The sequence below is a fragment of the Morone saxatilis genome, unplaced genomic scaffold (genome assembly GCF_004916995.1).
Source record: "Morone saxatilis isolate NCDOM2014 unplaced genomic scaffold, NCSU_SB_2.0 Contig5, whole genome shotgun sequence".
In the NCBI taxonomy this organism is placed as follows: Eukaryota; Metazoa; Chordata; class Actinopteri; family Moronidae; genus Morone; species Morone saxatilis.
In genome coordinates, this window is record NW_023340095.1 from 6,995,682 (window position 1) to 7,013,981 (window position 18,300).

Below are 18,300 nucleotides of genomic sequence, written 5' to 3' on the forward strand. Positions count from 1 at the left end.
AGCATGATTAAAATGGATATGTGTGTGTGCACATATCCATTTGTGGATGGAGCACCCCACTCCTGATGTGATACGTGCTTGTCACACTTGAATCAGGAGTCCACAGTCATAGAGAAAACAAGATTGTTAGTTGACAATAATTAATGAGGATTTTGGGAGGTCTGGCAGTTCCAAGGATGGCCTTCAAGCACAGTGTGTACATGAAAAACAATCAGAAGTCAAGGGAACAAAAAGCAGGCTGCCAGGCTGCAAATAATAGCTACAACTGAACAATACCTTGCCAAGCACACACACACACTCACACGTCCACAAACTGGCAGCCACTCATAATAGGAAATCCTAATTACAATGGCTTCCAATGATTATTAAAACTACTAATAATAACTGCTAATAATTACAGCATGCCAAACCTGCACTGGGAGGGAGGTTGGAGCAATTACACACCCAGTCAGTCAATGACTAGTTCACGCAGTCAGAGCAGGCTGTTTGACAGTCTCTCAAACACAGCATCAGTTTTTTTTGTCAGCTCATCATTCAGGAAACCTACAAAATTACTGTAGGGTTAGTCATAATCTGAACAAATTACATGTCAATTAAAGCTACATTAAGTGATTGTGACCAGAAGACAGACGTCTCCCAGAAACAGATGATATACTATCAACTTCTTGGTTTCTTAAAGGAGTACTTCCCTTATTTAATATTGTAAATTGTGAAAGTTGTGGGAAATACAAGTCCACAAATCTTGTCTGCTTCACCCAGAATACAAAGCATTTTTCTCATCCTGATACACTGACCTTTGACTGTGTTTGCACCCACTTCTTCAGAGGGCGGACTGAAGGTTGCTAAAATAGCTAAAAAACGTCTGATTATTTGCAGCCATTATTGGGTTTCAAGTTGGAGAAGTACTGCACAATTGGCTCGTCTGCGTTTTTACACTCATCCATAATGTTTAAGCTTAAAGCTTCTGAAAGCTGCACAGATCTGTGATCATTGTGGTGAGGATTTCTCAGGAAATCTCATCTAACAGCCAGCACGCTTTTCACTCTTTCAATCAATCACCCAGGCAGTTATAAAAAGCTGTGGAGTAAAAAGTTTATCAGTCAAGTAAACAGTTGTTCAGTCCTTCCACACTCTTTTCCTTTGCTCCATTTCAATGACATGTCTGATCCAGACAGCGAGAGCCTAGAAGTGCACCGCAATGAATGTCTTTAACTCATTTAGGCTCTGCATTAACACAAACAGCAGGACTTAAAAAGCCATTATAATCAGAAACACACAGACACACTTTGTGCATCTATATTGAACACTGCGCACAAAACGAACCTTGGCAGTGACTCAGGAGAATTGAATTACTTCCTCTCCCTCTCCCCATTGGCCGAGAGGTCTGGGATATGCTAATTAAGCCTTGACTGATAAAACATTCCCTTGGCCTCTGTGTCTCATTACTTCTAACTTCTGTGATCGCAGCCCCGAGTCCAGCTCCCATAGTGTCTGATAAATAAGAAAGCACCTTAAGCCACAGGCTGTGACTAAATGCTTATTAACTGGAGGGATATGACCTAACAGTGCGATGGCACTGCGCCAGAAAAACTCAAAAAACTTTGTGCTGCAATCAGTGTACCTTATCTTCTTTTTCTAATTGATAATTAGTCTTGCATTAATTCGGGGCCAACATCTATCTCTTATCACAAAGGTACAATTTATCTGCCGCTTAAATGATGGACTAAATTGGGTTGGCAATGTTAATGACTCACCTTGCAGTATGGGGGACATGAGGGAAATAATTTCTCCTGACTCATATTTAATTAACCTTAGCAGATGTGCTGGGCATGCATTGTAGCTTAAAAAAGAAGGACATGTTTAAAACATTTAAAGTATGACATCTTTGGCAAATCCTGTTTTAAAATGAATATTTTAATGCAAAAAACAATGTTATATACATAAATATAAAATGTAGGAAAACAATCATTGTTATTGTTACATCATTATAAAATAAGACTTGTTTTTGGATACAAGCAGTTTAATATAAAAAAGAAGCTATACTTCTAAGACAGAGAGGTTGTTTAGTTGGCTCCTTCATATACTGTATTGGTCTCTGTAAAGAGAGAACCAGGAGTACCAGAACTCTTCATATTGAAAAAAGACTCTGGTTAGTACCTTCAGATTGTGCAACTCATACCGTACTGCCAAAAACCAAAGAGCCTTACAGAACGTTTGACGCGTTAACCTTAACCATGCAAAGTGCCTTCAATATGTTTTTCGTATTTTTCTTGCCAATTTTTGAAGAAGCAAGTTGAGCAAAGTGCTTATTATTGCAATTACACTCAATTCATTTAACGTAAATTGCATATATGAAACTTAGAAAAACCAAAATGAACTCAGTTTGCAGTAGCATGGTAACGGCAACCAAACACTCTGTGGCTCTGGTATACCGAACCAACAACACAGACTATCATTAACAAGAAATACATAAAAAATAAATGCTTGTGAAGAGTTACATACATGTGAATTGTGTACTTGTATCAGAAGAATAACAATAATACACCTTCATGTAATGTTCACATCTCAATATACTGTAGCTCAGCAAAGTTTCACCAGACACTGACGCAGCATTCAGATACAGTCAAGAAGACATCTTAAATCTTTGCATTCTGCTCAGTCTGTGTTAAAGAATTGTAATATGTTTTTTGGAATGTAAAAATTGTCTATGTGACCACAATAGATCATTTTCTCTGGCGCTCCATGTGCACTCTTTAACATACTGTACACAAGCAACTATGATTACTATTATTACAAAGTGATAAAACCGACCTTTTAGAAATGAATAAAAATCGTTTTGTTTTTGTATACTGGCTACACATTCACATTTTTCACCCAGAAGGTCCTGGGAGTAGGGCTGACTCTGAATGCTTCAAAGCATTGAACAGTGTCCTGGTCATTTCTTTCTGTTTCAAACGATAGGTACAAACCTGATCCCTTGCTCTTAAAAGTCCAGTGTGTATGATTTAGTGGCATCTAGATGGTGCAGTTGCAGATCCCAAGTCCATGCTTCACCCAAACTACAGTGGCTGCGAAACACACAAAAAACGCGAACAACCATATTTAGAATCAGTGTTTGGTTTGTCCCTCCTGGGCTCCTGTATAAACATGGTGATTCACATGCATAACCTCTGGAGTCGCATGGCATCCGTATAATGGCTCATTCTAGAGGGTAAGAACATATTCTTATTTTCGCGATTTATACACCTGAAATACTTACCGACCTATCAATATTATATTTCATTACCACCAATAGAGCCTCCAATGATTACACCTGAGGCAAAATGCAAACTGTTATCTGTGGTTGGCAACTGTAGTGATGTGCTTGCTTTGGGTCCTTGCCTCATCAACCCCCTCAGAGTGCATATTTTTCTCATACTGAATGAACTCTGGAGCTGCCCTCTTGCACCTGAAATACTCCATTTGGTTTAGGCAAAGGGTAGTGGGTAGTGAGTGCAGGAGAAGGACTCATCCCCTGACTGCTCATAGAGCTTCAAATATTTGCTTTGAACCCCAAATATGGTATCCAGGACAGCCCTAGCTGGGATTTATAATATTGCATATAAGTTTTACTGTTTTCCCCTCCAATCCCAATTTACCATTTATTATTTGACCTACACACTCACCACTGTGGAGGCTTAAGTGTCAGCTGACTACAGCGTTATCACTGAGAAAATGATCTATAGGGACGTGAATCAATTTGGTGTTGATTCTTTATACTTGACAGATGAGTTAACAGTCTTCTAAAAATGTGCTTCATTGGTGTTCTTTCAGTAATACTTTGACAGTTTTGTTTGGAAGTTTGATTTCCATACTGGTGCTGAAAAGTGATAATAGCATGAAAAAGACAAATATTTGTAATATTCCCAAAGTCATTACATTCAGTCAATACAAGCCCACTCCTGTGACCCTCCTCCTACTGCAGATCAACTGCCGCCCAGATTTTTTATGAACTTTCATTCTTTTCTCTGCTCTGTTGTTCTTTGAAAAGACTCTCTGAATCGAACCATCGAACCACAAAGGCATTGGGGTCATTGCACTGCATCTGTTCTTAGCACTTCTTCCACCTCCATCCATCCGTACTTTCAGTCTATTATTTATTTAATCCCTCTTTATCAATACACATCTTCCCTCTCTTCGTCCCTTTTCTTCATTACTCCTTCCTTGATTGTCTACCTACCCCTCTCTTCTTTCGTCCTTTTGAATTCTTTTAACACACCCTTCTGCCTGCCCGCCTACTTCCCTCTTTTCAATCAATATTCAGATTTGTTAAACAAACAAATAACAGACAAAATCTACTTTACATTTTTTTCCATGGGTTTTAGTTAAATTACTCTCAACACTCACTTTAGTGTCATTTCATCCCCTAACAGAAATGCAATTCACCTAATCCTGAAATGTCATTTTTTTACATTTAATCTCCGCTGAAATTAATACTGCAGAGCTTTGTGGAGTGAAACGCAGAATTGTTAAGCTAGACCCTAATTCTTAGTTACACTTAATTGACGGTTTAGTGAGTGGCTAAATGGATATACACTGTGGTGCAGCACTGAGAAGAGCACTCTGAAGCTCAATTCATGTTTCAACAGGACTTGTGTGCACTTCACCACACAGTGACGCCCACACCATCAGGTCACAGAGATGTGCCATGAACATCCATCACATCCGAACTACAGTACATGGCATACACAGACAGCACAGAGAAAAAGAGGCTGCTAAGTAATACAGAGTGAAAGTGAGCTCTGCAACTAGTCAGTTAAAGACCTGAAATGCCTTTTCTGCCTGCTTTACCCAGCAGTCTGAATATCTGCGAGGCTTAAACAACTCAAAACAACAACACAATTAGTACGAGTACTAGTACAAGATAGGCCATTGTAGTGGTTTGACATATTACATGAAAGAGTAGATGTTTAAAAAAACACATACTGCCTAAAAACTTGGGGTTACTCCAAGTGGACGTGAAGGCAGCTGTAAAAAGCTGTAACAGTTTAAAATGAAGTGCTGGAATCATCTTGCTTTGGTGTGTGTATTACCTCAACTGAGGTTTCAGTATTTATACAAAATGGTCATCTTGTTCTTAACGAAGCTTATTCCAGAATGTCAACGTTTGTAGGTTGATATTAGCATTTTGGTGGAAGTTTTGAAAAAAAAAAGGTCCTTATTTAAAGCAATGTATTATCTCTTAATTGGGCTGATAGAAAACCAAGAAGTGAGCGCCAACTCACGCTGGAATGATTCAACAAACACAGGTTGACTCCATGGATTGAGTACAGGTTATCCAAGGAGCTTTCATACATTCAAGTGGAGGTCGTTTTAAATAAAGAGAAACAGTCCAATAATAGTAACATGTCCTGAAATTAATATAAATGAATATAGATTTGAGATTCAGTACTTCTACAATCTAATTTGACATGTTGTCATTTTAAAGCAGGAACAGGGTCATTAATAAGTTCTGTAAACTAACAGTCAAGAGTGATTTCAGACTTGAGTTATACCCTGGACAAAAAAAATTATTTAAACGCTACTGAGAGAAATATTTTCGAAGGCAATCATAGCATTATTAAAAACACATTTTTACACGTAAAGACAATTCATACAGTGCTCTACTGTGCCTTAGTGCACTTCAATTATTCAAATGTGTCCATAATTCACTGAGAAAAAATACTGTAGTGAGAGATCAGACTAGGCATGAGTACAAAATCTATATTTTCATAATATATATTATTATTAGAATTGGTATAGTGGCGTTCTCCCTGTTAGGCAATTTGAAACAACAGGACTTCTTTTAATAACATACCTGTAACTGTCATCCATATTTTAAATGACGTGTATTTATTGTCATGGATGCATATACTGTCTTGTACCTGTAGATTTCTGATGATTTTTTTGATTCAGCAGCCATTAAACTAACTAACTAACAAAGCAAAGAATGATATCTTCAGACTAATTTGTTGCTATTCATACAGGTTGAATACAAACCTTTCAATCATATTTTTGTAAACAGCTACAGTCTCAGACGCTTCCCTGTCTTTAAACTGTCTTTATCGCACAAAAATACTAACACTAAAAAGTGTCATTACTTGTTACATAAAGTATTTTATTTTTTGTCTTGTTCATGAAGTGGCAGCGGTGAAACCACCTGGTACAATATGAACATGTGTAGAGCTGTATGTATTTCGTTATTACCTTAATTTAAATGGATCCAATTACCTTTGTGGCTTTGGTCTGATTCTTAAAAGAGATGACTTACGGTAATCAGAGTATAGTGAAAAGTAAAAACCCTGCTAATTTTACACTCCGGGAAGACTCAAAGCAATTTAAATGACTTCAAACAACAAGACATTATGCATCACGCAGGCCACTCTATAATTAACCTCCTTTACCTTGCTTGTCTGTGTATTACCATATACTTCAAACAGCGTAGACAATGCTCAATAATGATGGTAATTCAAATCACACCATTAAGAGGTTTCAACTCTTTCATTGGAGTACTGAAAGCAGAAGAGCTGCACAACACAAAGCAGTTAACATTCTGCTCATTTTCATCTCTGGACCTGATTTGTCTACACAGCTGCAGTCATGGCATTCTTCTGTCTTGAGTTGGTTTGGTGTTGCTGTTGCTGTCTTCCTCCCTCCCCAGTATAGCCATATTGGTCTGAACTGGGGTCCACCAGGTGCCTGTAACCAATCAAACATGTTCTCAGATTTATGCTGAGCATAGTGAATTTTTGAGGTGTTACTTGCACATAGAACACACTGCTTTCTTTTCTAATTACATAACTCATTTTGTACGACAAAATGCTGTTTCTCTCAAACTAGTAAATTAGGTTTTCACTTGTGTTTCATGTGTTAAAATTAATTGATAAACAAAGGAAGATTTTAAATCTCAGAATTTACCTGGATTATCTTCATCCACAAATCGGTCCTACCTGTAAGCTCCACCCCCAGTTCCACGCGTCATAGTATCGTACCGTAGTCCACGTAGTGGAGGGGTGGGAGACGGGGGCACATCCTGGCGCAAGGGGCCTCTCTGCTGGGAGCTAGGAGAAGAAGAAGTCAACCATTATGACAATCCGAGCAAGGACAGGTGAGGACAGGTGTGCTGTTTCACAATAAAAGACGTAATAACCAATGTATGATTTAACAGCATAATACAAGTAAAATGTATTCATAATACATATAATAAACTTAAATAAACTTAATAAACAGTTATGAAATATTCAAGACTTGAGTTTAGAAGTCAGGCCTTACTTTTAGACTACTCATGCTAGAGTATAACCACTGTATACAGCATTATGGATCATGACATAAAGTTTGCTTTTAATTACCTTGGGTGGGGGAAGTACCCAGGGTCAATGCCCCGAGGGTCACCTGGCCGTGCATATGGCTGACCAGATGGGTAGCCGGAGTAAGACGGGCCAGTCTGGGAGTTGGGGTTAGGGTAGGACGGGGACTGAGGGTAGCCCTGTGGGGCCTGGGGAGGTCCGGGGTAATGACCTGACCAGGGCTGCATGGGGTAGTCAGCTGGATCCAACGGACCTCGTCTGGAGGAGAGAATGACACAGTTTTCAAGCAAATGATGGAGTCAGAACATACAGAGATTTAAGAAATTTAGCAAAAACATAAATAGTTGTATGTTAGTACAGATCCACAACAAACATTGAGTCTTACAGATACTACTTTTATTTAACAGAATATGGCTATATCTACTGTGTGGTCAATGTAAAGAAAGCTATAGGCATTTTGTTATTATTTTCATACAATACTATCTGTGTTAGCAAGATAAACATATGAACTTGTAAAAATGGCATAATATCACGAAAGGCAATCACTGAAATAATTATTTGCCTGCATGACACCTCTACACGGATGTAGTTTTAACCTCTTGCTCTGCCTGAAATCACTCAAAATAGAACAAATCATCAACCAACTGCTGGCACTGGGAACATCATGTCAGTGTTTGCTGTTGTTGTTTGGTTTGTGATTCTCATTTCATGTCTTTTATTAAGAAAATATCAGCAAATTCTAATGCTGCACTTATTGGCAGTTTCTCTGGTAAATCTGGTAATATTCATGGAAAACCTGCTGAAAACTATTTGTTTTGGATTAGAGAGAAGAGAGAGGGACAGAGGCACACAAAGCCAACAGCCCAACCTAGCCAAAGATCACATAGCAACAGAATATAAGTGACATGTTACAGTTTTAAGTAAGCTAGGGCTCAGTTAACATGCACACACACGCACACATATTGAAAAATATTGTCAATTTATTGGATCACTTGGAGTGTTGGAGTTGTTTATCAGGTGCTGGATAAATATAGAAATATTTAAAGCAAAAAAGCAAAAAGAAAAATCCATACAGTGTTCAAATGGTGAAACAATTGAGTGTTTTTAAATGAGTTTTTTTCAGTTTTATATAATTTTCACAGGATAGCTTTTGGACTGTTGGCCAGACAAAACAAGCAATTTGTAAAGTTACCCTTGGAAATGTGATGGGCATTTTTCACTATATTTTTAAAACATTTTTCAGCCAAAAGGATTAATTGATTAGTCCAGGGGTCAGCAACCTTTTGTATCAAAAGATACATTCTGGCAAAAAAAAGAAAAAAGAAAACGCAAAACATATTTGAGGCTTATCCTGCTCATTTCTCATGGCAGATCAAGCATATCAGTAAGGCAGCGGTGTTTGTGGTGAAAGCAAACAAATCTGTCCACGCACTATTAAATTCTCTATTTTCTTCTATTTGGGAGGGAATTTGGAATCCATAGCCAGCCTAGGGAGAGTCAACACTAGTAGCCTTCGCTATTGAGGTTCGACAAAATATAGAGGAAAAGGCGCCAGATCATGACGTAACATACGAAGCACATTAGTTGACAAAATGTTTAAGCATTTATTTCATTTGGTGAGTAATGGCAACTCATTTTTACAATTGGTGAATGTCATTTTGGCCTACAACAATGAAAAATACAATACTATCTGTGCTAGCAAGATAAACATATGAACCCTAACCCTAACTGCATAATATCATGAAAGGCAATCACTGAAATAATGATTTGCCTGCATGACACCACTACACAGATGCAGTTTTAACCTCTGGCTCCGCCTGAAATCACTCACAATGAAACAAATCATCAACCAACTGCTGGCACCGTGAACATCATGTCAGAGTTTGCTGTTTTAGTTTGGTTTGTGATGCTCATTTCATGTCTTTTATTAAGAAAATATCAGCAAATTCTAATGCTGCACTTATTGGCAGTTTCTCTGGTAAATCTGTTGACTAAATGGCTAAAATATTCATGAAAACCTGCTGAAAACTATTTGTTTTGGATTAGAGAGAACAGAGAAAGAGGGGCAGAGGCACACAAAGCCAAGAGCCCATCCCAGCCAAAGATCACAGAGCAACAGAATATAAGTGACATGTGACAGTTTTAAGTAGGCTAAGGCTCAGTTAACATGCACGCATACGCACACACACACACACAGCTGTGGTAATCCAGTCCAGTCCTGTTAATAGATATCGATGTCTTGTGCCCAGTGGAAAGCAAGTACACAAACATGTGTCATCCACATAGCTAACATTATGAGGTATTACATTTTATCTCTCTGTCTTTCTGTCTCTTCTGGTCCGTCTGCATTTGTTTCTCATTCTTTCTCCATCAACCCCTCTGACTCATTTTTCTTCTTTCATTTATGTTTTTCAAATATAATCTTACTTGTTCTGTTTTAGTAAGTGTATTTATGCTTGTTTCTGTATGTACATAATATATAAATGTGAGATTAGATCAGTGCATATATCAAGAATTTCAGGACTCTTTTTGGATTAATATACTTCAAAATAATGTGTACTGAAGCATGTACTTGTTAAAATGTGTTCAGAGAGAATCATGTTACTCTTACTGAGTATCATAATGACACTCATTAATATGCATAGTTGACTGGGTGGGGCTTCACAACCCCCAACCAATCACAGAACCGACCTGTTGCCTGGAGATAATGTTAATGTGCACACAAACTCGGAGACAGACAGACTGAATCAAATACAGATTTGTACATAAATACTTCCACAGAGCTCTCTCACACACACAGTGTGCTGGTGGTCTCCAAGCTGACGTATGTGTGTGTCAATTTGGGTGGTCAGCAATGGAAAGTGTCTAACTAACTACATGCCCATCATGCTTGGGATGTCTGCTTCTGCCCCTCCTGGCTCCATATCCGTCCTGAGAGTGTGTCTGTGAGTGCACGCACATTGCATTTCTGCTTCTCTGTCAACTCATCTGTCAACCTATCTGTCATCTGTCTGCCGGTTTTCAACTTATTCTGCTACACTTATTGTAAGTCACTCTGGATAAGCGTATGAGCTACATGTCTCAAATGTCTCCCTTCTTGATAGCCACAGCCGTTTTGTCTGCTTCTCCTCTGCTGCAAAGCCTACCAACATGTCAAGACTGCCAGCTGCCCCGTCTGTCCATATGTCCCCCTCTCTGTCTTTTTAGATGTTTTATGGTTACAAGTCTGCCTGCCAGCTAATCTGGCTTGCTGTCCGTCTCGGAGCCTATATACCTGTGCTTATATCAGCAGATCAATCCGTCGATCAGCATTTGGCCCCACTGCCCCCGATAATGTCACCAAGGCAGAGATAAGAGCAGTGGAGAGGTGATGTGGAGGTGAAGAAGGCAGGACAGAGAGGGGAAAGGCAGAGATAAGATGGAAGGGAAGGAGGGGAGGGAAGGAGTAAGTGTGAATAAAGTAATGAGGGAGAGATGCAGATGAAAACAAGGACAAGGAGAGAGATAAAGAGGTGAAGGAGATACAATAAAAGGAGCATAGGCAGGAAGAAATAGTAAATCTGTAAAATTTACAGGTAATTAAGAGTCATCAGCAGCTGTTATCTATTACTTGTCATTTTTAGACTATTGTCTGTAACAAACCTGTAAAAAGAGAGAAAATGAGAAACAAGATGAGGATAAGAGGCTAGGAGCAGTGAGAGGCTGACATTTGCACTTAAGAAAACTTATTCACTACTAATGTTTCATTTCAACTCTGTGATCTTTCTGTGACAAACTACTGAACTAGCTAGAAGGCTCTGACCAATTAATTCATGTTTCTTGGTTGGCCTGCTTAGATTTCTATATGATCTCCAAACCTCTGTCACCACCAGTTGGCAAGTGGAAATCTACTGGCAACGAAGAGGGAAAACATATGGAAAATACTGTCAATTTATTGGATCGCTTGGAGGGTTAAAGTTGTTTAACAGGTGCTGAATAAATCTGGAAATATTTAAAGCAAAAAAAAGCAAAAGTAGAATCCATACACTTTAAATGGTGTGTTTTTAAATTAGCTTTTTGCAGTTTTATCAAATTATTTATCATTTTAACAGGCTAGCTTTTGGACTGTTGGCCAGAAAAAACTAGGAATTTGCAGTTACCCTTGGAAATGTTTCATTATTTTTTTTTTTAAATTTTCAGCCAAAAGGATTAATTGATTAGTCCAGGGGTCAGCAACCTTTTGTATCATAAGATATTTTATTTGGCAAAAGACAAACAAACAAACAAAATCTGTCTGGAGCCGCAAAAGATATTTGAGGCTTATCCTGCTAATTTCACATGGCAGATCAAGCATATCAGTAAGGCAGCAGTGTTTGAGGTGAAAGCAAACAAATCTGTCCACGCACTATTGAATTCTCTATTTTCTTCTATTTGGGAGGGAATTTGGAATCCATAGCCAGCCTAGTGAGAGTCAACACTAGTAGCCACCGCTATTGAGGTTAGACAAAATATAGAGGAAAAGGCTCCAGGATGCATGATGCGTAACATACAAAGGAAATTGGAGTTGAGCAAATGTTTAGGGAAGCATTTCTTTCATTCATTGTTTAGAAGCAACACGATTTTCTACGCATTAACCCCATTATTGGCAAAAATAATCATTAGTTGCAGTCTTAGAGTTACAATATCCAGAATGGGGTGGAAATCCAGTGGGACGCTTTAGGGAATTCACTGTAAATCCGGTGGCAAGTTTGGAATTCTCTCTCCAGGAACCCAGTCAGCACTGCACAGCAGCTGGGGATTATGGGGTAATGAGGATGGAACCCATTACTGGCATGCACACAGACACAGACACACACACACACGCACGACACACAACACAGCTGCAAACCTTGCTTAAATGCAGGTGCTGGGTTCTAATCACGCCCGCCCTCCAAACCCACAGTGACTCTGCGAGGAGCAAAATTGGCAGCACCAGGCTGTAGGAGGAGTTAAGAGCCAAATGGAGGGAGGTGGGTGGTTCTCAATGTTTGCGATGTATGTGTGTGTGAGAGAGAAGAGACAGTGAGAAAACGAGAAAACAGATGTAATTTGAATGAGAACAGCTTCCTGCGCACATGGCAACCAGAATAGTTTAACATGAGCATTGAGAGAGTAATCAAAGCAAAATGAAAAGAATTTGAAAACGGATTCCACAGCAAAACAGACAAGCCAGTTGAGGCGTCAGTTTATCAAGTTAAAATTCAACTGTATACCTGTTTTAGGCGAATGGACTTCTCTGGAATATTGTTGAGTTATGTTAGGATCTGGGTACATACCGGTTAGAGTATTTGAAGATGATAATTTGGAAAGACGATTTCTTCCAGCGGTCTGAGCAGTGCAATTGAGAGTAATCGTTGAGCTTTCTAATTCCCTGGGTATTAAAGATTTCTGATGGAGTGTTTGGATGGAAACAAGGGTTTGTATATGTCCTCTGCACCTTTGCCCTCTCTCTCATAAACACACCACACTTCACTTACTTGTCCTAAAGGGCTGGATGACGAGCTGTGTATACGAGGTGGAAAGCGACACGGGCAACTCACACACATTCACAGCCATTCGATCCATCCAGCGCTGTCTGCAGGAAGGAGACACAAATGCCGGTTTGAAGAAAGAGGGAGACAAGACGTAGCGTGGTGTGACGACAACACATGTAAAGAAAACTCGCTAGGTGCAATGGACAGCCGCACGGGCAGATGGATGTGTGGCAGAGAATAAAGAACGCAACACTGAAGCACAGAACCACAGGAACGCAAAAACAATACCCCTCGAAGTGAGAAGAGGAGAAAAGTTTCAGATGAGAAGGGGGAGGGAACGAGAAGGTGAGAAAGAGGAAGGGAGGGCGACGGAGACATCGGGGGGGAAGTTTACGCGAAGGACGTTCGATAGTTTAAAGGAGGTGACAGAGAGGCAAGTGGAAGAAGAGGAGATAATACTACTGCCAGCTTTTAATTCAGTTATTTCTTTTATCGAGTCTTTATAGGGGAGCTGAGTCTTCAGCGCTTTGTGTGTTTGAATCATTTAAAATTGAGTTGTTAGGTTTGAGGTTGGGGAAGTACTTGATATATTCAGAAATTGCATTCAACAGTGTCAGACTCTTTGTCTAATGAGTAGTCACGAGTATTTTGACAGTCTGGTAACTAAAACAGATGTTTAATAGCTCAAAGTCTTGTTCCACAACTGCTGTCGTAATGTGGCATTTGGTGGAGCCGCAGTGAAAATAAGCTGCTGTGGTATAATGTTGTCTCTGGGAGTTAAAACTAAGTTGTAGCTTAGTTCCAGTCTTCTTAATGGTGATATTCATTATGAAGCTTTCAAGTCACAAAGGCGTCCACAGGTCCAGAACAATTGGGAGGCGAAGTATAAGCTTGAAGTGAGACAATAGATGGACATTTTGGTGGATAAATATTTTATCATGAAATGCTAAAAGACGGGGTAGGAAACAAGAGGTAGAGTTTATGTTGGGGGGAAGATGGTGCACTGGAACAGTTAAAATGTTAAGTACTCTGCGTCACATCTTAGTCTTTTTTTGCAGAAATAGACATTAAATAGTTTGGTGCTTGAACTGATTAGTGTAATGTTCACGCAGGGGTGTTGGCATCAAGTGCTGTATCTGGGTCGAGTTTATATGGAGCATTCAAGCTGAGATGTGGACGTTATGGAAGCTAAATCAAAATTCAGTGTGCTCCTCAGGAAAAATGTATACCAAGGTTCGATGATTAGGGATGGAAAAGAAGACTGGACGCCGACTGTTAATGGAACAGACAATAGTCTCGATTATAAGACAAATTTGATTTCACTTGGTAAGAAGAGTATATAAATGGGGCCCAATGAAGTGGCTGCTCAATGTCCTTCCGGTAATAATAGTACAATTACAGCGAACAGTTACAAAATATTTTATTATTATGCTAATTCATTGATGATTATTAAGTTTTTAATATTATATTGTATTAATTGGTTCTAAGGGCATCAGGTCAAGAGTTAAGCAATTTGTTTGAAGGCTGTGAATGCAGGAGATGAAGCCGTTTCGCATGATTGCAGGTTTTGTCTTTGGTAAGTGAGAGGAGAGAGAAAGTTAAAGCACCACAAAGCTGCTGTGAGTGAGCACCTCTTAGGTTACAGTATTATGGCGCATTCTGGAACTTGATTAACTGCGTGAGTGTAGTGGAAGAAGCAGAACTCGTACACAGAAGACAGAGCTGAGGGTCATTAAGCGAGATTATCGTCAAGCAGGTCAGTGTGAGGAGGTTTTTATAGGGTGTTATTAGGAGAAGCTCTCTAGCAATGAGTACACTAAGCTGTTTTCGCTACTTAGTTAAGTGTCAGCATTTTATCTGGTGTCTGTGTGAGTGTATGTGTGTGTAGTATGGTCAGAGATGGGACTGTTGTTTCAGCGGTCATATATTTGTGGTGTTTGTGGTTCTTGTGTGGGTGGTTGGAAGACCCCTAAAACTCCTTGATCCTGACCCCTTGAAGTCACGATGATACTTGCAATCAGTTCCCACCAAACACTTATGTAAAGATGGGGTCAAATGGCTTTAAGAGAAGTACACCGGATTGAGAGGCAACCATAATAAAATATGACATAACATTCAAACCCTCAACATACCATTTGGGTAAGTTACACAAGCCCCCCATTTGGTCAAGGACGTGGGGCCATGGAGTATAAACCCTGCGAACTTGCAGTGGAGGGTAAAAGCTAACTCAAATAGGGGTTTGTATTTTTAGGTCACTGTAATCTAGCTAGTATTTTCTGGGGGTTGGGCTTGGACAAATAGTGTGGGTTTTCTTATTGTGTTCTACACTGAGCGTAGAAGTTATATCCTCGAGGATATACTGGATCTGTGTTTATGTTTTTGAAAGATGAGAAGCGGTTTTGTTTTGGAAAACAGCGGCAACTCGACCTTTTCAGTAAAGCCCCGTCCCCCTTTAGTTACTGTTGAGGGTTTGAGCACCGGTAAGGCTTCCAATCCTCTTGCACCAGCACAGTATGTTTACAATGTAACAGTGTCAAGCGCTTATCAGTTCTAGCCCTCTTGATAAATCACTAACATGTTTTGAACCTGGGTGAACTGTGGGTCATTTGTAGGTGTTAGGCTATTGGTGGTATTTAGGGGGCGTACAGTATAGCACTGCGCGTCAGCAGTTCAGTTGGAAGAAGGTCTTGTTTGGTGGGAGTGAATGTTGATAGAGCGTTGTATACGTTATATAGTAGGGAAGTCCTTGTCTTATGTGTCCTAGAGTGGTGTGCGCTGTCGGTGCTCCGATAGGTACGGGACTAAAAGATTGGCCAGTTTACAAAGGGTCAACAGATTCCTTACTTATATTGGAGGTTTCGGCTCGTTCCAGGGACGGGTGTGGTGGGTCAGGTGGCTTGTGTGTGTTGGGATATTTTTTTTTTTTTTTTTTTTTGTTATTTTGTGTTTTATTGTCGTGGGGTTGCCTGGGGTGGTGGGTCGTCGGGGTCATTGTATCGTGCTGTGGTGGGGCGTAGGGTTGGCGTGTGTTAGTGGTATGTTGTGATGATAAGTGTGATTGGTGGTGAGTGGCCGTATGACTGGACCAGCTTAGTGAATTTATCTGGAGTCTGTTAGGTCGTGTGTGGGTCCGATCCAACGTTATAATGTGCGCAGGTGCGGCTATGGTAACGCAATCTTTACGTAAGTGCGAGATCGTTTTGGGATTTCCGTTTTCATAATAGTGAGTACGGGTAGTATACGAACTGGTACCTGGTCAAGTACATATATAAAAATAACAGATACTTCTTTTCGCGTATAAAATTACTTTAATAGGCAATTTTTACTATGTGCGATGGGCACACTTACTTGAATTCTGGTATTTGTTTAATGCATTATTTAGCCTTACAATATCGTTCTTCAACCAGTTATTCCCTTTATTCAGTACGTGGTTAATTGATTGATATAAAACAAAAGTACATATGATGCTCATGACATGTTTAAACAGAAGATACGGCTAGAGTAGCTAATTATAGTGCTAAGATCTTAATTTGACAATGTGTCACCAGCTTTATTTTTTATTTTTCTAGATGTGGTGATAGTGTGTGAAAACTTAAGGCTGAGTAAAAAGAGATCTAAAAATTTTATGGCAAGGCTGACTTGGGGTATTTTAGTTTTTAATATTGTTGAATTAGTGGACCTGTGAAGATATGGCCATGGGATGGCTCGAATGTTGTTATTCTATAATGTTTGGATGGCTGCTAGTATGCTAAGTAGACGTCTTGTGTATTTAATCATGGACTGTTGGGTTTTGTCAGTGGCATGTGAGAATCTCGACGCGGATTCCTTCTTCATTGATTTTTGTTTCATCATTTGAGCTTGTGGGTATTGTTGAAGATGTATATCGAGGAGGTACAGGTGCCTGGATCCTGTTTCCATCTTCCCCAGCAGTATCCTCAGCCAGTGGAATGGCACATTAGAAGAGGGAAATTAAGGATGGAAGAGCAACCCCTTGTCTGTGTGGATTACAGGGTAGCACAAGTGGGCCCCAGCAATGTGATATGTTAAGTTATTATAATAGAGACAGTATATGTAATTATAATGTTTAATTGGTTCTATGCATATCCCTGGATTTGATTGTTTTTTAACGATAAAGAACGACAGTTGGACGATAGAAAACTACATAAGCAGTTATGAATGTTATTTCCTATATGCTTTGGATTTGTACAAGAGTAATTTTGTGGTTCGTAGTAATGTGAAGATGAGAAAATCCCGAGTTAAGTTTGGCGAAATGTGTAACACTATCGTAACGAATGCAGAGTTTGACTGGACATTGCTGGGGAGTGTAACCTTCCCGCAAACCACAATTAAAGCTTAGCAGAACGAGAGGGCTGCTATTTGGGGTTAATCTAAACACTGAACTGCTCCAGTAGACACTTCGGCTCCGTACCGAAGTGGATCTTCCAGGTAGTTTTCTGCCAAAGCTAGGTGAACGCCCAGTAATACAAGTCAGCTTGATGACGAGTGCCCGCTTGCCTTTGGAGGAATAAGGTTTTTCTATTGTAGGTGGTAAGAGCGCAAGTGTAAACAACAGTTTAATGGTAAGGCAGATGAAAAGATTTGTAAGCTGCGAGGCATAACGACTCCAAGAGAAGGAACGCTAACTGTTAGTTTGTGTTGAAGAGGCGCGGTCAGTTTCAGGTGTGATATTGAGTATGTTGTGCATCTTCGATGGTGGAGTTAAATACAACGCTGTCTAGATAAGTTTGAGAGGTTGAGTTGTGCGGGTGTTTTGGGGATGTGTGAGTTAGGATCCTCAGAGTTATTAAATTATGGAGAAAGAAAGTCTCAGATTTTTGTCCACGATCAATTATTTTAATGGTTGTGGTGGTCGAACAGAAGAGGGCTAGTACAGTTAATTGACAGTTAGCGACAAACCTTGAAGTAGTATTGGAGTGCGATAGAAATATATGATGATTAAGACAGGGTTGAATGGAGGATCAAGAGCTTGCAAAAGAGGTCAGACAGGTATTTCATTCTGGATCGTTGTTCTGACCTGCCTGTTCTAATTGTTTGGTTTGGGGTCAGCGTGCCGCGAAAGATGTAATTACTGGGAGGGACCTTCAGTAGCAGGGGCAAAACTTGGTGTTGAGAAAACGACTGGCCATACAAGGAGTTTCTATAGGCTGATAGAGAGGCAGACACAGCGGCTAAGAAGTCCAGAGTGCTGTTACATCGTGCGCGTATTCTGAAACAATACCAAAGAGCAGAAGGCAGAGAGGAAGGTAGGTGGAATTTAAATGCAGTGTAAGAGAAGGTTGAGCGACGCAAGACAGAGAGACCACTGGAATGGTTGTGGCTGTCGCAGAGGGTGAGCGGCAGACAGATTGAGGATGAGAGAAGAAAAGATGTAGTCATTGGTGTGTCTGAAAGAGAATTATATGATCCTTGTATTGTGCTATTTGCATACGTGTTAATAATATGTAGGTGACATGTTGTTATCA

The 18,300-nt window shown here is 39.8% G+C and overlaps 1 protein-coding gene across 3 annotated transcripts in view; it reads right to left on the reverse strand.

The window, feature by feature from the left end:
* Nucleotides 1-3,317: 3,317 nt before the first annotated feature.
* Nucleotides 3,318-18,300, reverse strand: part of pard3bb (par-3 family cell polarity regulator beta b) — a 197,293-nt gene continuing 182,310 nt past the window's right edge. For 2 of the 3 annotated variants that reach the window (XM_035676492.1, XM_035676490.1), the window contains exons 24-26: nucleotides 7,368-7,583; nucleotides 6,969-7,079; nucleotides 3,318-6,717 (exon numbers count right to left, since the gene is read on the reverse strand). In XM_035676492.1, coding sequence (XP_035532385.1) covers nucleotides 6,603-6,717; nucleotides 6,969-7,079; nucleotides 7,368-7,583 — 442 coding nt within the window. In that variant the 3' untranslated portion in view covers nucleotides 3,318-6,602. Of the gene's footprint in view, nucleotides 6,718-6,936; nucleotides 7,080-7,367; nucleotides 7,584-18,300 lie in introns of all 3 variants that reach the window. The other variant, XM_035676493.1, reaches the window with a different exon arrangement.